The 25,740-nt window shown below is 41.6% G+C and overlaps 2 protein-coding genes across 2 annotated transcripts; both read left to right on the forward strand.

Annotated features, from left to right (window-relative positions):
- The first annotated feature begins 366 nt into the window (after positions 1-366).
- On the forward strand, positions 367-13,036 carry slc35b1 (solute carrier family 35 member B1). The gene is made up of 9 exons (XM_084328206.1): positions 367-955; positions 1,898-2,001; positions 3,264-3,394; positions 3,704-3,734; positions 5,554-5,711; positions 7,006-7,132; positions 7,928-8,034; positions 8,170-8,323; positions 10,206-13,036. Exons 1-9 carry the CDS (start codon positions 828-830, stop codon positions 10,256-10,258), a joined length of 993 nt encoding a protein of 330 aa, XP_084184332.1. The 5' UTR covers positions 367-827; the 3' UTR covers positions 10,259-13,036.
- Positions 13,037-18,353: 5,317 nt separating this feature from the next.
- Positions 18,354-21,482, forward strand: LOC311239778 (cytochrome c oxidase subunit NDUFA4-like). The gene is made up of 4 exons (XM_084328211.1): positions 18,354-18,511; positions 20,265-20,353; positions 20,580-20,640; positions 21,146-21,482. Exons 1-4 carry the CDS (start codon positions 18,470-18,472, stop codon positions 21,200-21,202), a joined length of 249 nt encoding a protein of 82 aa, XP_084184337.1. The 5' UTR covers positions 18,354-18,469; the 3' UTR covers positions 21,203-21,482.
- The last annotated feature ends 4,258 nt before the right edge of the window (positions 21,483-25,740 follow it).

Genomic DNA, 25,740 nt, shown 5'->3' on the forward strand with positions numbered 1-25,740 from the left:
AACCTCACTGCATGATTGGCTACAAGTGGCTCTCTCTCGGTTGATTTGGACCAATGATATTCATCCACATCCAAGGACGACAAAAACACACGCGACAAAGACCCTGATGCAATTTAATAGTAGGCCTTCATACTGCCCTATTATTGAATCATAAGTATACCATATATAATTATATAACACATAGAAGATATATCGCTTAACGTTTTGCTCATATCTTTCTATAGGATGCCTCAGCTTTCACGCTATCATTATATATATTCTAAGATTCCGTTTTATAAACCAAATCAGGCTCTTTCCGAGCGAGCCTTGAGGTCTTTGTAGGAATCCTTCTCTGACGCGACTTCCTGCTCTGTGGTTTGGTTTCCCCGTGAACCCAATGAAAACACTCATATGTCGCTTATCTGACGGCACGTTATTGTTCTCTATACCGGGCTTTCAGGTGCTTTTATTAATATAAAGCCTGTCCCGGGACGGTAGCATTATAGTGTCGTAAGAGTGATCGAATAACCGTAAAGATAAAGAATGGTACATACATAATTATGTCATGATTAGTTAGCGTACTGGTTTTCAGTGCAACAAACTCGGATTAACCAGACTCAGTGTATTGTAATGTTAGCAATGCGTTAAAGCACTTTAAAACAGGTGTGACATTTTGAGGTGGGATCACCTTATTATCGCCCCACTGCACTACTGGGGGTGAAGCGGCACCATTTCCGGGCTCGGACTCGTGACCTCGGCTCGTCGTGGAGCGGGACGTGGGTCTGCGGGGCTCGGGGAGCAGCGGGGTGTCGGTTTCCATCCCCGGACTGCAGCTGCTGGAGGACAGCATGGCTGCTGCGGGAAAGGGAGCCGGGAAGCCCGCCGCGCTCATGCAGAGCGAGCGCGTCCGATTCACCGTCTGTTTCCTCGGAGTCTTCGTGTGTTATTTCTGCTACGGCCTGTTGCAGGAGACGATGTAAGTACCGAGCTCGTTGCATCTATACAATATACGACGAATCTATACAAAGACATGACAGACACCCCTCTGAAGTGGTGCCAGCGACTGATTGATTGATTGATTGATTGAAAACTTTATTAACATTACAGAATGGGTACAATATAGTACAGCTCAATACACACAATTGTTAAGGGGATGCAGACCAGAGAAAGACTTTCGTCTTGTTTACATCAGGGTCCCCCATTTTCAATTCATCAGGACATAATATGACATACAGATAGACAGTACTGCTACATCTATACATTTATGACATACCAGATTTGCAAATACAGTACTGTTTGTGATACAAAAAGAGTCCAGAAAAGAGAGTATATACATTTGACGTAAACACTGCATGTATGCCTTAATTGTATTGTTTTATACCGTGTGTTGTTATGGTTCTTTCCCGTGATGCACTTTGAATAACTCATGCCTTTATGTGTTTATATAGCTGTGTGTAAATAAAGTTGACTTGACACAAACTGATGCTTGTGCAAATCGATGCTACACAGCCAGGTCGGTTAACCGGATCTAGTTTAAAATTTAAGTGGCTTATCATGATATATGTAATGTCACATAGGCTATCTTATATATGATCTATATAGGGTTCATGGTTGTCTAGCTATATTCACATAGTGAGTGGCGCCTCAAGGTATCTCCTGTCTTTGTCACTCGAGCGAGGTGGGGCAGCATCTGGTTTCAGGTTATATGACTTGAAACTAGTGGCTCACTCAGGCACATATCCTCTTCATGTTCATTCCATTGTAAATGGTTATGAACCCTGTTTTTTTATGTGTTTTTAGAGTGCCTTCACCTCTCTGTGCAAAATGCGTGGTCTTTGAACATACTGCAACGTCACTGTCATAATTATACAGTAGTATACTAGTAATTATATTTTGCGCTGTCTCTGACTTCCCCCAGCACTCGAGGAGAGTATGGCCAGGGGGACAAGAAGGAGAAGTTTCATTACGCTCAAACATTGGTATTCATCCAGTGTGTCATCAATTCTTTGTTTGCCAGGATCTGTGAGTATATACACAAGGAATAAGCACAATGAGCAGATGTGATCACGGAGAGACACGTGCACAAACACATTACCTCTCTGTCTCTCTTGCTATCACACACACACACACACACACACACACACACACACACACACGTACACACACACACACACACACACACACACACACACACACACACGTACAATCACATATACACACACACACACACACATAGCCTTCACTCCCAGACATATCTATACACACACCCTCTCACTCTCTCTACACATAGCCTTCAACTTGTACACACACACAAACACAGCCTTCTCGTGGTCCACTTAGTTTTGTCTACTCTCCTGTATAAATACTTTGTTAGCCCACTATTCTTTAGAGATAATAATAATACATCTATTTTATATAGCGCTTTTCCAGGTGCTCAAAGACGCTTTACATGGGCAGGAGAGACAAACTATGGCAAAACAAAAAACAGAACAAAACAGAACAAAATAATACATGACAAAATAAAATAAAATAAAACCGACAGAATTAGAGGTCAAAAGCAAGATTGAAAATGTGAGTTTTGAGGGCTGATTTAAAAGATGTCAGGGTGTTTGCACATGTCATTCTGTCAGTTAACTACTGTATCCTTAATTAAAGACTCTGTTGTCCACCTTTCATGCATAACATCTGCTCCGATGACTCCACAGTCCACATCACACCTGTAGAAATCTAAAGAGCTGTGTGTGTGACCTGTGACCTATCACTATGGTCCTATCTCAAGCCCTGCCCTCTTTTCTCAATTCTCCGTTAACCTCGTTCCCAGCTTTATCTCTCGAGATAAAGCCTGGTAAAGCACTACGGCCGAAAGTGGGAATCGGGTAGGAAGTCCCGCCCCTGAAATCACGACAAGGTGCTCATGAAAATGTATTCCCCCCAGAAACAACCTCGTTATTGCCTCCCTCGACAGTACGAGCGTCTGCTTGTTGTTTGTTTCCCTGGGGACTATAAACAGATCAGGGGGTGCCCGGAAACCGGAAAGCCTGTAGCCGGTATTTCTGTATTTCCGATTAACACTTTAGGAGGCATAGCTTTACCAGCCTAATTCTCCGTTCACAACTGTTGTTTGTCCGAGGAAAGCAACTGTTGTGATTGGAGGGTTGAGGAAAAGAGGGCGGGGCTCGAGATGGGTCAATTGCCTTCTCTGTCTTTTCATTGCCCGAGTCTTTTTCTCATTCTTCCTCTTTCATCATCATCATCATCATCATCATCATCATCATCATCATCAGTGATCCAATTTTTCGAGAGCTCCAAACCGGACCACACCACGAGCTGGATCTATGGTCTGTGTTCCCTCTCTTATCTGGGAGCCATGGTCTCCAGTAACTCTGCTCTGCGGTATGTCAACTACCCCACACAGGTGAGGCTGTCTCCAGAGTTGTAGTTTATTGTCGATGAACTCTCTATTCTCTCTATATACCATTTATTGCTTATATATGGTGGTGGTATTGTAATCTAAAATGTTGTGCATCTTGTGATAGGTATTGTAATCTAAAATGTTGTGTATCTTGTGATGGGTATTGCAATCTAAAATGTTGTGTAGTGATAGGTATTGTAATCTAAAATGTTGTGTATCTTGTGATGGGTATTGTAATCTAAAATGTAATCTAAAATGTTGTGTATCTTGTGATGGGTGTTGTAATCTAAAATGTTGTGTATCTTGTGATAGGTGTTGGGGAAATCCTGCAAGCCCATACCAGGTATGTGACGACAACACGACTCATGAACGCCCTCCCTCTCTGCCCGTACCTCACACTTGTCTTGTACAGTATATCACTTAATAGGGCTGGGCAATGTATCAATTATTGTTGCGTACAGTCTATCTGTGTCGTCGTATAGGAAAGGAAAGAATGGGAGATGGTTTACAGGGATTTGACATTGGTGCTGGATGGAACAGTGGTAAATACATGAGAAGATGGGAGACATTATTTATGAATGGTGCTGAAAGATTTTGATAATTCCATAGTAAGTATTTATAGGCATGTTAGACTTTCTTTTGGCAATAGGAGCACAAGTATCTTGTGTTTTATTATGAATGCGATCTAAAGTTGTGCTAAAAAAAGCATACATTCATTGAAATGTAATAATGTAATTTTCGGTAGAAAGGCTTACAACTTTCCGTACACACGCCCCTTAAAGGAACACGCCAACATTATGGAAAATGTGCTTTACCGTCTTCACCACAGTCGGACAAGATGATGGATACCAATTTCCTCTCTGCGTTCAGTAGAAAGCTATCCGGCTGCAAGATAGCCCGGCCGAGCTCAAATGAATGGAAGCAGATGGGGATCAGCTAGCCTAGCTGTTGGCCAATAACACTTCTCCCCAGAGCTTTAAGCTAGGCTAGCTCGTCTGTATCTTATCATTTCCCATGATGTTGGCGTGTTCCTTTTTAAGGCCCCCTGTTCTGCCCCACATCTCCTCTCACACACACGCTATCACCTTCCACCTTGCCTCAAACCTGACCCTGTGACTTTGCCCCATTGCCACTCCCAACATGCAACCATCTATGCGCCATTCGCTCCCTGTTTTATGTGTTTCTCCTTTAAAAACCAGCCTCTATGCAATACCAGCTTTCAGTCTTTTGCGGCGCCCAAATTCCCATAGAACCCGTCTGCTTCGACTTCCTAGAAGATGTTCTTCCTGAAACATTTGAGAATGTAATTTGATATGTACAGTCGCAGTTTGATATTGTATTAAACTTCCCATTGCCACGCAGTCCAACATGATGAACACAGAACATTAGGTTACCTAAGACAGGAGGAGCGGGAATCGAATTGGGAACCTCCGGATTGCCAGACGACTGTCCTACCTCCTGAGCCACTGTCGCCTTACCGCTTACATAACGTCACCCGTCACGACCGTGTTGCCATGCAGCCCCTGGCCTGATTGGAGCTCGGCAGGGCTTTGGTTACACCGACCTCTGTCATGTTTTAACACTAGGCCTCTCAGCTGTGTCAGTGTGAGCGACATCGACAGCTGCAAGGCCCTTCTCGCCACGCACCCTTTATTACCATCATCTCTGAACCGACGTAGGACATGTAGGGTGTGTTCATACTGTAGCTCTATTGACCAGCTTTGTTTGTATGCATTAAATATTACATATGGGAGGACGAGTTTTGACTTGACCCTCAGAATCTGTGGCGATTTGTATATATACACACAAAGCTCATCAATGGAGCTAGTGTGCTCAGTGCTTTTATCTTGGCAAGCCTGTGGCTGTCCTCCCATATGGCAAGTTTCACGTTACGATATGTTCTGTTTGTACATGAAGGTTATCTCTTATCACTTAGAGATTGTGGCAGAACAAAAGCGCATACGTGGCACACACACACACACACATATATATATACATACTAGTACTACTATTAGTACTACTACTATCGCTGGTTTATATGTTCTCTCTCATGGCCGATTCCCTGACATTGTTTTTGTGGCGAAATGCACCTAAAACAAATAACTTTTGTTTGTAATAAAGTTTAAGGTTAAGTCCGTTAATGAGCGTGTTTCTTCTCCCAGTGATGATCCTTGGCGTGATGATACTGAGGAAGAAATACCCTCTGGCGAAGTACCTGTGTGTGCTGCTGATAGTGTCTGGTGTGGCTCTGTTCCTCTACAAACCCAACAAGACCATCGCTGCCGATGAGACCATGTTCGGGTTCGGTGAAATTCTGTTGGTGAGCGAGAACCGCCTTGTTTTACAGTCTCCTGTGGTGGAAAATATAGCCGAAGCTAATAACTTACTCGGTCCAAAGAGACCTGGTTAATACGATTTATTAACTCAATCAAAGTATCAATACAAAATAGTCAGAGTTATGGGCTGGATGACTCTCAACGAGGTGGTTAGCTAGCTAGGACACCAGGGAAGAGAGACCCCCCCCCCCCCCCCCCCCACAGGAACAAACGACGTATAGGGGTGTCGTGACATTTTGGGAACATATGGAAAAGTGGGGGAGGGTTTGTTGGGGTTAAGAATGAGGGATGGGGGTAGGCATGAAAGATGGGTGAGGGAGATCAAAGAGGGCGGGGGGTCTTAACTTCCACACTCCCCTCTCCTGATAAAGGAAGGCAACGCCACAAAATTACATGCATTATGATATTACAGTGTAAAATGTCTTTTATTATTATTATTATTATTATTATTATTATTATTATTATTATTATTATTATTATTATTATTATTATTATTATTATTATTATTATTATTATTATTATTATTATTATTATTATTATTATTATTATTATTATTATTATTATTATTATTATAATATTTCTTTTTATGTATATAGTGTCTCAAAACTCAAGAGTGGTCCGGAAAGTTTTTATCTGATCTTTTGTCAGTATTGATGTTGATTGTAACTTTGCGGAGTGACCCTTTAATAAACCTTTCTACCTCCTCCACCTCTACCTTCATCTCATCTAGTAGAGACGAACATAATATCACACGGGTCAGTATTATGGACTGGAAATCGTAATGCTACACAGATATTTCTGGTTTTCAGGAATCACTACTATCAGAACTTTTGTCAATTTATTATTTATTTATCATTTTAATATAGTATTTTTGAAAACTGAAAGCATTTGGGAGGCTCCCTGGCAACTCTTTATTATATACTGTATATATAATCTTATTTTAATTAAAACATTTTATTATATATATTGCTCTAGAATTGATGACATTCTTATGATGTAGTGAATCCTGAAGTCTAGACGCAAATATTTGCATTGCTGTTTACAATCCGTAATACTGACAGCTGTATACTCGCCCAAGGCTCTACCCAAACACTGTTATTTCACGGCGTCGCCTTCATTTTTAACCTCTAATCAAACACATAGTATCTTTGTTTGTCGAGGGAAGCAACAGTTGTGATTGGGGGGGGGGCAAGATGATTGGGGGGGGGGGCAAGAAAAGAGGGCGGGCTTTGAGACAGCGTTGCTGTAGACGTAATGCCGACTCTCCTTGTGTCTCAGCTGCTCTCTCTGACGATGGACGGTCTGACTGGCGTGGCCCAGGACCACATGAAGACCCGCTTCCAGACCACCGCCTACCACATGATGCTCAACATCAACCTGTGGTCCACCCTGGTGCTGGGACTAGGTGGGCCTGCAGCCTGTTCAGACTACACAGTTTAACACACAGTCAGGTTAGGTAGAGCAGTGGTGCTGGGACTAGGTGGGCCTGCAGCCTGTTCAGACTACACAGTTTAACACACAGTCAGGTTAGGTAGAGCAGTGGTGCTGGGACTAGGTGGGCCTGCAGCCTGTTCAGACTACACAGTTTAACACACAGTCAGGTTAGGTAGAGCAGTGGTGCTGGGACTAGGTGGGCCTGCAGCCACGGCCTCTGCCTGACACAGACTACTACACTTTCCAAATGTTCTTAATATTTTTCGTGGATAGTAGTATACATTTCCGTCTTCATATTTTTTTGTGGATGGTAGTATACATTTCTGTCTTCATATTTTTTCGTGGATAGTAGTATACTTTTCTGTCTTCATATTTGAAAACTAAATAAATAAAATAAACGCTATTTTTTTTATTTTTGGAAGGGTACTCGGGGCAAACGGCCAGAGGGGCTCCCTGCGGCCCTATCTGTGCACGCAGCTGATTATAACAGTTTTTACCTTTCTCAATTCACTGTTGTGCTTTTTCCATTAGGCTTCATCTAACTGCTGTTGCTGAGTTTCACCACTAGGTGTCACCTTTTGTCCACACAACAATATAAAAGAAATTCAGCACATAAGGGAAATGTGCCATTTATGATCAGAGAAAATGCTATTTTGAGTATTTTCAAATGTTGGCAGCAGTTGACATTAGATGATCAATATATATATTAATTTTTTCTTCTGATTTATATCACTGATGATCACTATCTCCCTCTGTCTGTTCTCAGCTGTATTGTGGACAGGGGAGGTCTGGGAGTTCCTGAGTTTCACTGAACGCCACCCCAGCATCTTATACGACATTCTTCTGTTTGGATTCACCAGTGCTCTGGGCCAGGTGAGTCTGTATACATGCTTGCGCATGTGTGTGTGTGTGAGCGTGCGTTTGTGCGCGCACCGCCGCTGTGACGAGACAAACTTCGTGTCAGTGCGTTTCCATAGTTACAGCCATCCGTTCTCTCCTCTCCACTAGACCTTCATCTTCATGACGGTGGTGTACTTCGGACCCCTCACCTGCTCCATCGTCACCACCACGCGCAAGTTCTTCACCATCCTTGGCTCCGTAATTTTTTTCAACAACACGATAAGTGGCATGCAGTGGGTCGGAACCGTCCTGGTGTTCCTCGGTGAGAGTCCATACCGGCTTGTTAACATTGAATGGTTTTAAAGGGGCACTGCAAAAATAATAATAATATATTAAATTTGTTGGGGCGCTTTATATTTGTGGAACAAATCTAAATAAAATAAGTAGGGCTAAGACTAGTAAAATAATAAAATAACATAAAATAAGAAGGGCTAAAACTAGTAAAATAACAAAATGCGTGGCGCTAAAACTAGATAGAAATCAACAAAAAGGCTCTATTAAAAAGATGTGTTTTGAGGCCCTTTTTTTAAAAGCATCCACGTTCTATGGTGCTCAGGGAGATGAATGACTTTATTGTGGCCAAGTCGCACATGTAAGGATCGGGCCAAATCTCTTTCCTCATACGGTACGTTGCTTTTTGTGGAATGTTAATATAATCTTTCCAGCTTCAGATGTATCATTTGATTTGTTAAGTGTTTTAGTGCACCCTCTCTGAGTACAGCCAACTCTCAGTAGGTTGAGGGGGCGGGGCCTTCTGTTCATTGAAATTAGATGTCAAGTTAGTATCATAATACATGAAGCTTTCAAATGTAAACAACTCCATGAGCACAATATGATCTGTTGCTATGGGAGACTAACATTTGCTAACTGTGCTATGCTAGCAGTAGCAGGTGATGAATTCGTTTTAGTACTTGTTTGTGGACTAGCTAGCTGATATCCTTTACAACTACTGGCAGACCGACTGATGGACCAATTAGGATAACCTGTTGTGTAATAATTCAAAGGAAGTAGATTGGATATCTGAAATGGCTTGATTCTGTTGATAGCCGGGGGATAGACATCAAAGGGCTTTAGTCATAATTTCCACAGCAACAGTTTTAACATTTTGGTTAATTTTACGTCAACATACCTTCTATTAAAAAATGCGACAAGATTGAAAAACAAGATTTTCATTGTATTGAATCTTAAAATGTTACTTAGAATTAGAGATAAGCATTGGATTCACAATGACACGTTTACATTTTCCATCTGACCCTCCCCATTTGTGTCTGCTTATCTCTCTTTTGTTTATGGTCAGAGGTTGCGAGTTGGAAGTGAAACACGTGTGGGCACCGACTTACGTGCGTTCGAGCTACAGAAAACGTGGATGCTCACGCTAAACTCTAAATTCTTTCTTACAATCTGCCTCACATGAACTACAACTCACGAGGACGGTTTACAATGACATATAGCTAATATACGTACAAATGTACTCTTAAAACGGCTAATAACGACATTAATGTTTATACAATGTGGACGGCCATATTGAAATGACGTAAAATGATGATGAGGCTTACTGGGGGTTGAGAAATCGTACCTTAGGAACTCTCGAGTCGACGCAGCCTTTTTATTTGATTTCTCCTAGTAGGAAGTCAGAATTCTCCAACCTCCGAGTTATAATCGAATGCAGCAGAAGTAGAAGCCAGAGACTAGAGACATCCGGTCTGAGACTTGTGTAACTGAAGGTTAACAAGCGTGTTGTTAACGTATATTTCCTCATTATTTCCTAGGTACTTAATCATAAACTGTGTCAATCTTGAAGTGAAGCGTTGCCGGCATAACTTATTGAAATATTGAGATAGGTATTAGCTCACAAGGGCTATGCACTAATGTGTGTATATATCACATATCTTGAATAACAATCGAGAGGTCCATATAAATAAATCATGTCGTCATGTTTTTTGGTAAATAACACAGCCACAGAGCTTTTAGATAAATGCATAATAAAAGTATTGCTTTTCATGTGCAAAAAATTATTGATGAATGAATTTGTCATAAAAAAAAATGTGGCCGGTCCAAAATGAATGTTTGTGCTCTAGTGCGACATCTAGTGGCACATCTATAGCACCTTTAATCACCATTTCTGTGTTGTTTTTTTATTCAAGGTCTTGGCTTGGATGCCAAATTTGGCAAGGGCCCCAAGAAGACTACACACTAAGACAACTGGAACATGTGATCCAGGACAGAAAGACTGCAGGTCAAATGGACAATACTACAACAACATAGCCATTATCCATTATTTTCTTATGAGATCCTTTATTGGCACATTTGCCATAGAATTGTTCCGTACAATTTTTTATTTTTAACTTGTGTTGAAGAGAGAAGTCCCTTTTTAGTTTTCAACTCCACCCTCTGTACTTTTGATATGATGATGAGATGTATTTTTCTCGGGATCAAGGTTGAACTGACTTGTCAGATTGAGGCATTAACGTGCGTTTTGACCATGAGGTATGTTTTTTTTGTGTCCGACTCCGACTGGATAAAAGAAATGAGTGGAAAATTTGCATATGGGTGAATCCTTATTGTTTTTTTTTAAGCCCGTCTTATTTCCTCTGGATGGACACTATACCACACAAGGCCTAAGACATAATATCTCCAGCATTTTAACTCATGAACTCGCCACCTAGGAATGCCTGGTTTACAAAGATTTGACCAGTTATACATTGATACAGAACCATCTACAGAACAAAGTGAATGACACGTTGTCAGTAGCTGGACATGCACAATTGTTATTATATACTGTATGTTCTTTCCTTTTGTGGCATTTAGTCAAGTATCATTTGTAAAATATAAACTGGTGTGTGTAGCCTAAATCGTGTAGCCCAAATCTTACTGTTTTTATTCTTTTCTTTTTTTGTCTTGTCGAAAATTACATATCAAAGGGAAAATAATTGTTCCAGCCACCACATATCAGCTTTCTTTGGCCATGTTTTTTGCCACAACATTCAACCAGTCACATCATGTGCCTGTTCAACAGATTTACAGTACAAATGGATTTGATTTGAAGAAGAGGCTAAGATTTGTTTTGTATCATGACTCACAAAAAAAGAGACAGAAATCTAATTTTCAGTTCCAACCAATTCAACTGTTTTGAAAACAGTTTTCCCCAGAACAGCGACGCCTCCTGTCTTCTTGGGCTATAAAGAGTCAACTGTGACCCACACTGTGATGAATGGGGGACTGTACTAAGTATGATGTCACTCAGTCCTGCTAATGTGCCCCACAATGCAACACGTCTAACACATCCACTTTTGCTGTTAGCTAGCATTAGCCCTATGTTGCAACTAACTCTAGGTACCGTTAATTAAAGACAGTCTTTGATTAATGCTAACTAGTGTTAGCTGTTACATTTGGTAGCTGACATAGCAGCTCTGGTTACAAATGTTAGGGCTAATGCTTGCTAATGGCAAAGGATGAATATAGTTATATAGAAGAAGATGCTTTCATAAAAGGATGTAGATGCTTTGCATTGTGGGATAGATGTAAAAATGTTTATGACATTAATGGGGGCAGTCCAGCAATACCTCTATATGATTCTGTAGATTGTATGCTTAATACAGTCCCCCTCATAACTTATGAGTATATTGCATCTTGGCCATGTATTATGAATAAATTACATGCATTTAATTTAATTTAAGTTAGTCTACCTTTTTTTGGTTTCACATGACGTTGACTAGTATAGCTATAGGTCATAATTTCACTCATTGCTTTAGTATTAGGAAACTTAGCACTGTGCTGCATCCTCTCACCAGTCCAATGGGGCAGGTATTTTAGCCTACAGAAACCACGATGCATGTCCTTTTCTCACAGTATAATCATTAAAGGCTACTGTGAGCTTCCTGTTTTGGTATCATGTATCATGGTTTTTCAGGGCAACACTTGACCCCATTGGATTAGACGCTGGTGGGAGGATGAAGCACAATGCTAAGGTTCTCAATACTAAAGCGATCCGTGAAATGATGGCCTGGTCAACATCATGCCTTATCAGTCAACATCATGCCAGACGATGTTTAAATATGGCCTGGTTTTAAAAAAGGAAAAAAAAGTGAACCCTGTATACAACAAGCTGAAGGCTTCCGATTCACAGCTTTTGTTTTCCCCCATACAGACCACATCACACCACAGGTCTAGATCAAAACCGGCTATACTCATCAAACCTGGACTAGATTAACAATGAGAGTCTAAACACTCTTTGAAACCATGTTTCAGATTTGTGAAAAAAAAATAAAAAATCTCTATGCAGACTATATCATTGGGGGCGCCAGTGGCTCAGGAGGTAGAGCAGTCGTCTGGTAATCCGGAGGTTCCCGGTTCGATTCCCGCTCCTCCCGGGCAGCGTGTCGAAGTGTCCTTGAGCAAGACACTTAACCCCTAACTGCTCCCGATGAGCAGGTTGGCTCCTTGCATGGCTGCCTCTGCTGTTGGGGTGTGAGTGGGTGAATGTGAGGAACAAATTGTGAAGCACTTTGGATAAAAGCGCTATTTAAATGCACCATTTACTATTTTACCATTTATATCAAACCAGATCTATAGATACAAAAAGAAAATGGCTATTACTTAGACTCATCAAACCTGGACTAGATTAACAATGACAGCCTAAAGACCCTTTGTCCTCTTAATTGTTTTGTTCCTCTAAGCGAGAACAATCCCTTTCCCATAAATTCCTGAAGCACCACATCTTTCCATGTCATTACGAATTCTCATGTTGAATTCCTCTCTTTCGCTAATGTAAAGGACAAGAGTAAATAAGATGATATTTCACCTTTAAAATACTATCTCAAAATAGATTGTTTAGGTGAAAAACGGGTTATTGATTGATATTCACTCTTCCTTTAAGTGTAAACTACTACTAAGTTCTCCCACAGCCTCTTCCAATGTCATTTTTGTTACCACTGTAAATAGCTTTTCAAATACAATAAAAATATTTTTTTCAGTATTTCAAATGGATTTATTTCATCATTTGCACAGAGAATAAAAAATGTAATACATTTATTTTGAAAATAGCATCAGAAGTGATCAAATATAGAGAAATTGTGTAATTGACTAAGGTTTTGATCATATCTGGTGTGATTATGAGACAATTTGACATGTATGTACAAACTTATCATTCAATGTAGGCCTACTGTGTTTTAGACCCCTGCTGCCTCAGACACGCAGATGACAATTGGCAGAAGGGTATTAAGCTGTTTGATTGATTGATTGATTGAAAACTTTATTAACAGATTGCAGAATGGGTACAATACAGTACAGCTCAATACACACAATTATTAAGGGGATGCAGACCAGAGAAAGACTTTCGTCTTGTTTACATCAGGGTCCCCCATTTTCAATTCATCAGGACATATATGACATACATGACATACAGATAGTCAGTACTGCTACATCTATACATTTATGACATACCAGATTTGCAAATACAGTACTGTTTGTGATACAGAAGGAGTCAGGAAAAGGGAGTATATACATTTGACGTAGAAACTGTACATTGGAGGAGGTTGGGTGGGGGGGGTTGGGTACACTGGGATATTGACAACCATACTGGGTAATCTACATTGGAGGTGGTTGGGGGGGGGGGGGGGGGGCACACTGTATATACAAGCAAAACTGTACATTGAGGGGGGGGGGGGGGAGATACTGTACAAACAAACAAAATTGTACATTGGACTATTGACAAAACCATACTAGGTAAATGACTGTACATTGGAGGGGGTTGGGTTAGGATATTTACAGGGGCCAGTGTTGAATTGCAGTCTCCCGTAGGTGTCCCTTGAGAGAGGTTTTGAAAGTGGGTAGTGATCCACATTCCTTTACAGCTTTGGGTAGGGCGTTCCACATTGATGTGGCATAATTGCGAAACGTGTTTAGTCCCTTATTTGAGCCGAATCTGGGTTTAACATGATTTGTGGAGCTCCCTCTGGTGTTGTGATCGTGGTATTCACTGACCTTTGGGAAGTATTTTGACATGTACATGGGTACCTTGGTCGTGTAGTGTATCTTGTAGACCAGGCCCATTGCAAGTTGCTGTACTCTGTCGTCTACTCTAAGCCATCCTAGGTTGTCAAAGTGGGCAGGGGTGAGGTGGGTTCTAGGAGTAAGGTCAAGCAGTAGTCTGACCAGTTTGTTTTGAGATGTTTGTAATTTTGTTTTTAGCGCCTTTGAGGTGCTTTGGTACCATGAGGTGCAAGCATAGTCGTAGTACCCCTGAATGAGTGCTCCTGCCAGAGTCTTCAGGGTATTCTTGTTTACCAGAGAGGAGATCCGGTACAAGAATCGAGTTCGTTGGTTGACTTTTTTTATTACATTGGATGCCATTTTGTCACAGGAGAGATTAGCCTCTAGGATGGAACCCAGGTAGGTAATTTCATCTTTTCTTGTGACAATATTGTCACCCACTGTAACTGAGAAGTCGTCGGTCTTGCTGAGTTTGTTATTTGAACCGAAGAGAATGGACTCTGTTTTGCCCATGTGTAATGATAGTTTGTTATCAGCGAGCCATATGCAGATTCTGCCTAGTTCCGAGCTGAGGGTTTTTTCAACCTGTAACTTGTTCTTGTCAGAGACCAGCAGGGCTGAGTCGTCCGCAAACAGGAACAAGTTGCAGTCACAAGCTGACGACATGTCATTTGCATAAATTAGGAACAGTAGCGGTCCTAGTATGCTTCCTTGTGGAACACCACAGCTCACTGTGAGGGGGGGGGATAGGGTACCGTTTACCTCCACCATCTGTTCCCTCCCCTCAAGGTAGGATTGCATCCAGCTCACTGATAGACTATCAAAACCAATTGCTTTTAGCTTGTCAATCAGAATGGAGTGATTGACCGTGTCAAAGGCCTTTTGTAGGTCCAGCATGACCATGCCGCAGTATTTGCCTGCGTCCACCTCTTGTTTGATGTGGTCATTCAAATAGAGAAGGCATGTGTCAGTGGAGTGGGATGTTCTGAAGCCAGATTGGAATTCGTAGATTAGATTTTTTTCCGCTAGGTACTTTTCGACCTGTTCGTAGACTATTTTTTCCATGACTTTCGAGATGGAGGTGAGAATAGAAACAGGGCGGTAGTTGCCTGGGTCTAATTTGCTGCCCTTTTTGTGCAGAGGGGTCACCCTCGCAATTTTGAAGTCCTTGGGGACGTGTCCCTGTTTTATGGAGAGGTTTATTATGTGTGTGATGATTGGGGTGATGGCGGCTGCTGAGTCTCTGAGGAATTTTGAAGGGATGTTGTCGTGGCCAGTGGCCTTGTTAGGTTGGAGGGCGCTCAGTTTATTGAGTACCTCATCTGTTGTTACCATTTCCAGCTTGAAGTCGTCCTTGCGGACCCCTAGGTTTTTGTAGTAAGCTACTATGTGTTCTACCCCATAAAGCCCTGAGTGGGAGGGTAGTTTGTTTACCAGTGTTGTGGCTATGTTTGTGAAGAAAATGTTTAAGTAATTGGCTACATCCAGCTTGTCTGTGATGAGCGTGTTGTCCGTTTTTATGTTTATGTTTGAGAATCTGGTTTTAAGTTTTTTACTGCATCCTAGTTGATTATTGAGTAATTTCCAAAGTTCACGTGGTTTGTTTTTGTTTTCCTCAGTTTTGTCATTGATGAAATTCTTTTTTGCAGTTTTGATCATGGAGTTTACGTCGTTTCTTAGTCTGTTTCTTTCTAGTTTGAGTTCAGTCACGTGGGCTTGGAGTTCACTGCTCGTGCTTTTAGTAAGCTTTGACTGACTTTTACGAAACTCAGAGCATTTTTTGTCTCTGGTTTTCATAGCGGCCAGTATTTCGGAGTGCATCCACGGCTCAGTGCGATTTTTTACCCTGGTGGTTCTTATCGGTGCCATGTCGTTTAGTATTGTGGAGAATTTGGTTTTGAAACCAAGCCATGTTTCTTCAACCAGTGTACCATTGAGTAATATATTTAGTTGTACAGTCAGTAATTGATCAATATATTATACATTCATGATGATATTTATGATGGCAAAATAGAATAAAGGAAATTATTGTGACTTTTATTTACTTGGAGACCTTGGAGTCTGTGGAATAACGTGGTGAGCTGGAGCAGAGGTGAGATAAAAGGGGTAGTTTATATTTAAAGGAAGAGTGAATAACCCATCTTCCACCTAGCTGGACACATTTCAGTCAGGTTTCAGAGCCAACCACAGCACAGAATCTGCCCTGCTTAAGGTCACCAATGACCTGCTCCTCACTACAGACAACCGGGACTGCGCTGTCCTTATGCTCTTAGACCTCAGTGCAGCTTTCGATACAATAGACCATGCTATCCTCATTGACCGTCTCCACCAAGCAGTTGGTGTCAGTGGCACAGCCCTATCATGGTTCACCTCCTACCTCAGTGACAGAAGCTTTTCCGTTAACATCGGAAACTGCTCCTCCCCCTCTGCCTCTCTCTCTTGCGGGGTTCCACAAGGCTCCATCCTTGGCCCTATCCTATTCTCCCTATACATGCTGCCCCTTGGTCTGATAATTAAAAAACACAACATCTCTTTCCATTTTTATGCTGACGACACTCAGGTCTATCTCCCCATGAAACCCAACAATACAAACAATCTTGACAGTCTTCATTCCTGCCTAGACGACATCAAATGCTGGATGGCACACAATTTTCTACAACTCAATCACTCAAAATGTGAAATCCTCCTTTTCGGCCCTCCAAACCAAACCAATGTCATTGCCAGCAGCCTGGGTAACCTGTCTCCCCTAGTCAAGCCCTTTGTTAAAAACCTGGGTGTGCTCTTTGACCCCGAGTTTTCCTTCAATAGGCAGGTAAACTCGGTGGTGAAGGGATGCTTTTTCCAGCTCCGGTCCATAGCCAAGATCAAGGCCATTCTCTCCCCCTCAGACCTGGAAAGAATAATTCACGCCTTCATATCCTCACGCTTAGACTACTGTAACTCCCTGTACCTGGGGCTAAATAAATCCACCATAGCCCGTCTACAACTCCCCCAAAACGCTGCCGCTAGACTGCTCACAGGTACCCGGAAGAGAGCTCACATCACCCCTGTACTTGCCTCCCTCCACTGGCTCCCGGTGCGCTTTAGAATAGACTTCAAGGTCCTCTTAATGGTGTACAAAGCCCTAAATGGTAAAGCCCCTGCTTACCTAGCAGACCTCCTTACCCCCTATACCAACGCCAGGGCCCTCAGATCGGCTGATAAGGGTCTCCTAACCACTCGTAGGTCCAACTTCAAGTCTAGGGGGGGACGTGCTTTTGCGGTCGCAGCCCCTGACCTCTGGAACAGCATCCCCATGTCCATCAAATCTGCCCCCTCCATCGAGTCTTTTAAATCAAAACTCAAAACCCACCTATATCGCCTGGCCTTCCCTGACTCACTTTGACTCTTGCCGTACTTGTTGACGTTTTGTTCTGTTTTTTCCTTTGTCTATCCGTTGATTTTATTTTGTTTCTCTGTTTATTTTATACTTTTCTTTGTACTTAGCTTAGCCATGTGAAGCACTTTGGTTGACAAGCGTCATGTTTAAACGTGCTATACAAATACATTTGATTGATTGATTGATTGATTGATAGCAGTTTTTGATCTAGATCTGGTCTGATATCTGGTCTGTACAGAAAAAAAACAGAAATCAACATGTTCTGTTTTCACAAATCAGAAACGGGTTTCAAAGAGTATTTAGCCTCTATTAATCGTATTGTTAATCTAGTCCAGGTTAGGATCTGTCTACTCTAAGTAGCCGTTTTTTTATTATATAGATTTGGTCTGTATAGGGGAAAATCCAAAATGTTGAGGCACATTCGATTTTGTATATAAATAAATACAACATACAAACTGTTTGCCATGTGTTTTCAAATTAAGTTAATCTCTTGTGCGCCGGTTGTACGATTTCTGTATTGGACATTGACATTTCCGAGGTTCCGTGAATGTATCATGGGCTATTCACGGCTGAAGACGAATCGGATTCCAACATCAGCTTCACGCCCTTCTCGAGTCAAAATAGAAAGGATGCTGACTGTTCAATCTATCCTGTACATCATCATGCTGTGCCTTTGCAGATCATTTCAAATGATAAAAACGCTATATATTTGAACAGATTAAATTAAATGTGTATACATGAACACATATTTGGAACATATTGGAAACTATCGTGCCAGTTTAATAGTATATTCCAAATTAAAATGGGGGAAATAACATCAATAACGCGTTGATGAAAGCCCAATATTGTTTTTTTTTCTCAAGTCAGTCAACTTTTTGTCTAGACTAGTATGACATCATCACACGACATCCGCCCAGGCAGCATCACATCCGGCACAGCCCTGCTGGACCCTCCTCTCGTCTCGCTGATCTTCCAACATTCTCTTCATTTGTACAAGTAACAACACAATTGGGTGAATTAAACCCGCTCGACGTCAGAATGTTCACTACACTCAGCAAACAGCTTAAAAGCCACCCAGCTGTAAGTAATGTCTGCTGGTGATATTTAGAAAATCGAGTTATAGTTATGTAGTTAAATAAATTAGATGTCTTTATCGACAGTTTATGTGGCTAACGTTAGCTAGCCCACGGCGTCTATTCTGTGTTTGAAGAAAACGGCAGTTTGTCTATTAAGTTATTGTGAGCTAACTGTTAACCTTAGTGTTGAATTGACTTTAGTTAATAGATGCTATTTAATACCTTACTTGTCTTAGGACAGGTGATGCATTGGAGTCGATTTAGGTCAACAGCTCAACATTAGCCGTAGCTAATGTTGCATGTTAATCTTGTTAACTGGTTAGCTAGCTAAGGTTTGACGAGTAGACGACCCTCTTTAAAATACTAACTGAAATATGCCAACCACCGTTTATTATTCCAGTAATTAACTGCTGACATTCATGCGATTATAAAGGCACTCGTGTTGAATGTCTAGTTGTCAACAAAAGGCCCATGGCCATGACGTCCGTGACAGCTGCGCACCTCAAGGGCGACACTAGGGGTGAAGTGAGGACAGTGGCACAGTGGCACAGTGACCTGGCCTACTGAGTCCCCCCCCCATACTATCTATCTAGCAGTACTGCGTATCAGCTAGCTGTGAAGTGAGCTACTGCAATATGTCAATGGTTATTTGATATATATCTATAGCGCCATACCCTGGCCTTGACCGTGGCTTGCCTATTATCGGACAGGGACAAGTTGCAGGGTGAAAAAGCCCTCAGCTCTGAACTCGGCAGAATCTGCACCTGGCTCGCTGATAACAAACTATCATTACACCTGGGTAAAACAGAGTCCATTCTCTTTGTATCAAATAACAAAACTCAACAACACCGACAGCTTCTCTGTTACATTGGGTGACAATATTGTCACAAGGAAAGATGAAATTACCTACCTGGGTTCCACCCTAGAGGCAAATCTTTCCTGTGACAAAATGGCAACCAATGTAATCAAAAAAGTCAACCAACGAACAAGATTCTTGTACCGGATCTCCTCTCTGGTAAACAAGAATACCCTGAAGACTCTAACGGGAGCACTCATTCAAGGGTACTACGACTATGCTTGCACCTCAAAGGCCCTAAAAACAAGACTACACCTCACCCCTGCCCATTTTGACAACCTAGGATGGCTTAGAGTAGACGACAGAGTACAGCAACTTGCAATGGGCCTGGTCTACAAGATACACTACACCACTAAGATACCCATGTACATGTCGAAATACAAAGGTCAGTGAATACCACGACCACAACACCAGAGGGACTTCCACAAATCATGTTCAACCCAGATTCGGCACAAACAAGGGACTAAACACGTTTAGCAATTATGCCACATCAATGTGGAACTCCCTACCCACAGCCGTAAAATAATGTGAATCCCTACCCACCTTCAAAACCGCTCTCAAAGAGCACCTACGGGAGGCTACAATTCGAAACTGGCCCCTGTAAATGTCCAATCCCCCCCACCCAACCCCCTCCAATGTACAGTAATGGATGTCTGGATGTAACAGTACTGTATATCTGTATGTCGTGTGTGTCATAAATGTTATGATGAATTGAAAATGGGGCACCCTGATGTAAACAAGACGCAAGTCTTTCTCTGGTCTGCATCCCCTTAACAATTGTGTGTATTAAGCCGTACTGTATTGTACCCATTCTGCAATCTGTTAATAAAGTTTTCAATCAATATTATCAGCATAGCTTTTCTCATGACAATTCTTAACCTGTCCTGTTTGTTGCCTACAGTTAATCCCTCTCCTCTTTTTCATCGCCGGTGGGGTTGGCATGTCCGGAATCTACCTTGCTCGCCTGGGCCTGAGAAACCCAGAAGTCTGGTAAGATCCTCCTGGTGTCCTTTTTACACCTCCTTTCAAAGCAACTAATTTGAATGGGAGACATAGACATTTCCTCCACATGTGTGTTTGGCAGTGTGGGAAGTTGATGCAAAGAAGCAGACATTCTGATTAACATCCCATCAAAAAAGGGGCAGCCAGTTATGACAGCGACAGTGTTGTCAAGTGTAGTGTCTTGTGAGTAATGGTGTATCTTTTCTCTCTGCAGCTGGGACAAGAAGAACAACCCAGAGCCCTGGAGCAGAATGGCCCCAACTGATCAGTACAAGGTGTGTCTCGGACATCCCATTAACTTAACATACATTATATAGGATATATTGTAATTGGCTATGCATTATTATTCAGTTGTCATTGAAGAGTGCAGGTAGTTTGTCGAGGGATTATATAGAATGGGCATTTGCCCATATTGTCATTGAGCTCTTGGCTAATCCCGGTCTTGAATAAATCCAGTGGTGTAATCTGGATTAACGTTGAGAGTACCGGTAGTAACCAATCTTATCGAGCAATTAACTAGTTTGGACCATCAAGAATCAAAATGGCCAAAGGGCTCCAGATATGATAAAAATTGTACATCATATTTGATGCAATTCACTGTCCAGTATGTCAAGCCCTCTTGCGATGATTATTATTTTCAGTGTCCAAGACATAAATTGAGATCGAATATTTGTGGTATCACTATCGCAGCAATTAACAGTGTCAACGCATATTGCACCGTGCAGTAATAGGACATGGGATTGCTTAATCTTGAATATTTATGTCCGTTGGTTTTCACAGTTCCTAGCAGTCAACATGGACTACAGCAAGCTGAAGAAGAATGGCCCAGACTTCTAAGATGTTACTTGGTGCTAGGGCACTGCTGGACCAAAGGCTTGAGAACACAAGTCCACACAACCCCCCCTGAACTTGTTCCCTGAAATCAATGGATGCAAAGAAGCTAAACGCACACACACAAGTTTCTGTTTTATATATTTGAGTTTCTCCTATTCAGAGGTGAAGTGAGGACAGACTATGTCATTCCCCTTCTCTCGTTCTGTACGGTTGTCTGCAGCAATTAAATGAAGGAGTTTCTTCTCCTGCATACAGAGAAAAGTTCTTATCTAATTTCTTTGGACTGAGACTTTTGTGTGATTTATTTAAAAAAAAAATTCGTATGATTTCCTAGAAATCACTTTTCAGACTTTTACCATCAAATTTATTCCACTATCTGCGACGGCATGCATGTCCATGAAGTCGGCCTTCCACACACTAATCAACACACTGTTTACTGTCAATGTTATGGTCTGTACTCTTGTAACTGTAAGGGCTATAGTTTCACCTCATGCCACCGTTGTCCTGCCTCACCCCAGCTGTCTTCCCTATATGCCACCGTGTTCCTGGCTGCTCTCCAAAGGTCTAATCTATATGGCCGTTCTGCATACCAGAGTCTCGGCACAACACGGCTCCCGACTCCTGGTGGTAACCATGACATTTAAAACAACTTTGTAATGCAGTGCTGCCCCGTGCTTTGGCTATTCACATGGCCTGACCGTCTGCTGCAGTGCAGTATTATTAGGGGCCAAGCACCGATGGTGCGTAGGCACCTGTTGCATTTGTACATTATCTTCTGTCGACTGTATGGCAGCCCATAGAACCGACTGGTCACTCTTCATGAAACTAGGGCTACTATCCACAGAAAGTTTGATCACCCCAAGACCTTTACATCAATTCCTACCATCGGACCAAAGTAAAAAAAACAGATTGGTTTTTTTTTTTCCCATGAGCTCTTGCCAGACAAAGAGGCAGTTTGGGTGACTAGTCTTTAGTTATTCTCTTGGCCCTGCAACGCTTGGTATAGATGTCCTGGAGAGTGGGAAGCCCACCTCCAATTGTTCGGCTGATCGGGCCACTCTCTGTAGTCTGCTGCGCACTTACTGCAACGCATCTTGATTAAACTAAATTACATAATGTGGGAGTGCATGTTGATGCAGTGTGTCAAATATACTTTAATCTCAAACTACATTTCAAGTAATTTAACATTTTAATCAATGGAAAATAGAATCTTTTCACATCCAGTTTTTGCCTATGAAGTGATCAATCGTCATGTAAATCAAATATATATATATTTTTTTACATAATATCTAGATTAGGCTTGACAGGTTTCTGAATTTTATCTCAAACGGAATTTTGACAGCTTTTTGATTTCATTATGTGGACCGCTCATAGATGAACTAAAAAAGTGCATATTCGCTGCATGTTACATACATCTCACTTGGCTGAACTTGATCTGCCACTGGCTACAAAGGTTGTGACTTCAACTATTGCGTGGTTCTTAAGAAATGTTAGGTTCATGCAACAGCCTATGCTGCCTTAAAGGAATAGTTCGCAATTCTGGAACCATAGCCCTATTTCCTACATACCAATGATGTTTATTGGTAGAGTCCTTTCACAGCAGAATCCATACTGGATATCCGCAGCTCTGCTTAGGTAGCCGCAAACTAATGTAAAGTCAATTGGGATAAGCTACCATCTGTACAAGCTGACTGAAACTGACAACCTACTCCACAGTGTGCACAAAAATAGATTTTGGTTAGTTTCAGTCAGCCTGCACAGACGGACTTTGCATTAGTTTGTGGCTAACTAAGCGGAGCTGTGGGTATCCTTATCCTTACCCCCCTCTTCCTCGTCTTCATCTTCTCCTCATCCTCCTTCCCCTTTGTGGTGTATTTTCTCCAGGTCTTATTTTATCATGTGTGATCAAGGGTCAAATGAACTTATATGCTTGGCCCCTTAATTGCCGCCTGCACTATCGCCAGTAGACGTTTTAGCTACCGACTCAAATTACACTCCGGGAAGTGGGAGTGCAGGAGAACATTGCGCTCGGCCTGGAAAAGGTTGATTAATATTTGTGATGAATAAAGTAATAATGTTCTGGTGAGAGTATTAAACGGAGCGGCGGTGATGGGGTTCTCGCAGAGGGACGTGCAGAGGTGTTTCTCCTTATAGAATGCCATCGCTCTCTGCCAGATGAGTTTGTAAATGTCAACAGGTCACGCTGTTCATCTCGTGTTGGAAAAATATGCGACAAGGATGAGCAGCCGCCGCCATAAGGAAAATGTCAAGGAGACCTTCACATTTGAATAGAATAGAAATCTCCAAACTTCACATAGGCGGTATACCCTCTCAAATGCTGGCTTTTCTTTCTCATCAATGTTGAAAGTTAACTTCTTTAAAATTATTATGTTTTTTTTTACTACAGAATATTTTATATAGTATGGACATTTGCCAAAATTGTCATTGAGCTCTTGGCTAATCCCGGTTTTGAATAAATCAAAGGGCGTAAACTGGATCAAGGTTAACATGTAGTAACCAGTTTTATCAAGAAATTAACTAGATTGGCACGATCATAAGGGTAAGAAATGCCAGAGAGTAGTTCACTACAGTACTGTATATTTGTATATCTTGTATGTCATAAATGTCTGGATGTAACAGTACTGTATGTGTGTATGTCATAAATGTTATGATGAATTGAAAATGGGGGACCCTGATGTAAACAAGACGAAAGTCGGGTCGGCATCCCCTTAACAATTGTGTGTATTGAGCCGTACTGTATTGTACCAATTCTGCAATCTGTTAATACAATTTTCAATCAATCAATCAATCAATCACATGTAGTTCAATTACTAGTTCCTGTATTTTTTGCAGTGGCTTTGTGGTAGTTTAACTACATTAAAATCTATTGTTTGTTCAGTTGTTAACTACTTTTGGGTCATGTAGTTAGAGGGGAACACCACCCGGATCAATAATTCCAGTATGTTATTTCACCAGACACCAGAGAAGTAAGACTCAAACGTGTGATGTCATCAGGTATAAAATCTGCAGCTACTAGAGACTGATTTTATGGATTGCCAGACGACTGCTCTACCTCCTGAGCCACTGTTGCCCCTTACTGATGTACTGTACCTACCTACAAGACATTCCATACTCGAATTGTGATCATTTTCCGTGATGCAGTTTCAATATATACTGATGTCTACCTTGCCTATATTACTTCCTACTATGCTAATTATGTCTATTCTACTATGCACTCAAGACTGTAGCACCCAAGTTCAACACTGTTTGATGAACAACTTGCCCTTAGCTGCCAGAGTTGTGTGACTTGTACAGAACTTGTATATCGCTTTGGACAAAAGTGTCAGCTAAATGTAAATGTAAATGTATAGCTGAACTATATTTATTCAAAGTACTGCTAGTTTGACAACTACATTTTCCAGTAAACGTACTGTTTACAAACCAGACTGGAGGAAAACGAGGCCTGAATAACCAGCCCACATATCCGAGGACTTGACATGGACATTGACAGTGTTGTGAAGAAGGCACGGCAACGCCTCTATTTCCTCAGGCGCCTAAGGAAGTTCCAAGTCAGTCAGAAGATCCTTAAGCACTTCTACTCATGTAGAATAGAGAGAATCCTGACTGGCAATATCACCTCCTGGTTTGGGAATAGCACTGCACAAGACCGTAGCAGACTACAGAGAGTGGCCCGTTCAGCCGAACGCACAATTGGAGGGGGGCTTCCCACTCTCCAGAACATTTACAACAAGCAGTGCATGGGTAAGGCTAAGAATTATCAAAGACTCCAGCCACCCAAACAACTGCCTCTTTGAACTGCTGCGGTCAGGCAAGCGATACCGGAGTCTCATGGCAAGCACAGAAAGACTCAGAAGAAGCTTCTATCCCCAGGCCATCAGGATGCTCAACGAACAATAACACTATGTAACAACCATCAAATGCACTCACAGCACACACATCCACACGCACACACTCACTTTAAACAAACAACTCACTGCAGCACCCATTTTACACACTTTAGAACACCTAAACACACTTTATATTTATTGGTAAAGAATTTGCACTACAACCCATACCTCATTACACCTTACTGTAAATTGTACCTAAATTGTACCTCATCCCATTTCTGCTTTGCACTGTATAGTATATTGTATATTAGTATATTGTATAGTATATTGTATGGTAACTCAGTTACTTCTACTCTGCATTGAACATTGTACATATGTACATACTGAACACTTGTGTCTACGTACGTGACTTCTATTTTATACTTGCTATACTTATTTTATTTGATATTTATCTATTTTTGTCTAGCACAGTCTCTGGAGCGTAACAGAAATAAGCATTTTGTATAAAAGTATTCTGTACTTCTGTATGACAACTAATAAAGAAACCGAGAAACCGAAACCGATGATCAGCAAGAGATGAAGTAATGTAACTAAATGAGTGTTCAAAACTATTGCTACGGTTGTGTCACTCCTCTTTATCTAATTGATATCGATAAGAGGATAATGTTTGCAACATGTGAAGTTCATTTATTA

This window comes from Notolepis coatsorum (genome assembly GCF_963971535.1).
Source record: "Notolepis coatsorum genome assembly, chromosome: 14".
Taxonomy (NCBI): Eukaryota; Metazoa; Chordata; class Actinopteri; order Aulopiformes; family Paralepididae; genus Notolepis; species Notolepis coatsorum.

Excerpts from the sequence above, each read along its gene's own strand:
- LOC311239778 (XM_084328211.1), top strand. The coding sequence starts at position 18,470 with ATGTTCACTACACTCAGCAAACAGCTTAAAAGCCACCCAGCT. Across the intron at positions 18,512-20,264 it reads AGCTTAAAAGCCACCCAGCT|TTAATCCCTCTCCTCTTTTT; the intron begins GTAAGTAATGTC and ends TGTTGCCTACAG. Across the intron at positions 20,354-20,579 it reads CTGAGAAACCCAGAAGTCTG|CTGGGACAAGAAGAACAACC; the intron begins GTAAGATCCTCC and ends TTCTCTCTGCAG.
- slc35b1 (XM_084328206.1), top strand. The coding sequence starts at position 828 with ATGGCTGCTGCGGGAAAGGGAGCCGGGAAGCCCGCCGCGCTCATGCAG. Across the intron at positions 956-1,897 it reads GGCCTGTTGCAGGAGACGAT|CACTCGAGGAGAGTATGGCC; the intron begins GTAAGTACCGAG and ends GACTTCCCCCAG. Across the intron at positions 7,133-7,927 it reads CACCCTGGTGCTGGGACTAG|CTGTATTGTGGACAGGGGAG; the intron begins GTGGGCCTGCAG and ends GTCTGTTCTCAG.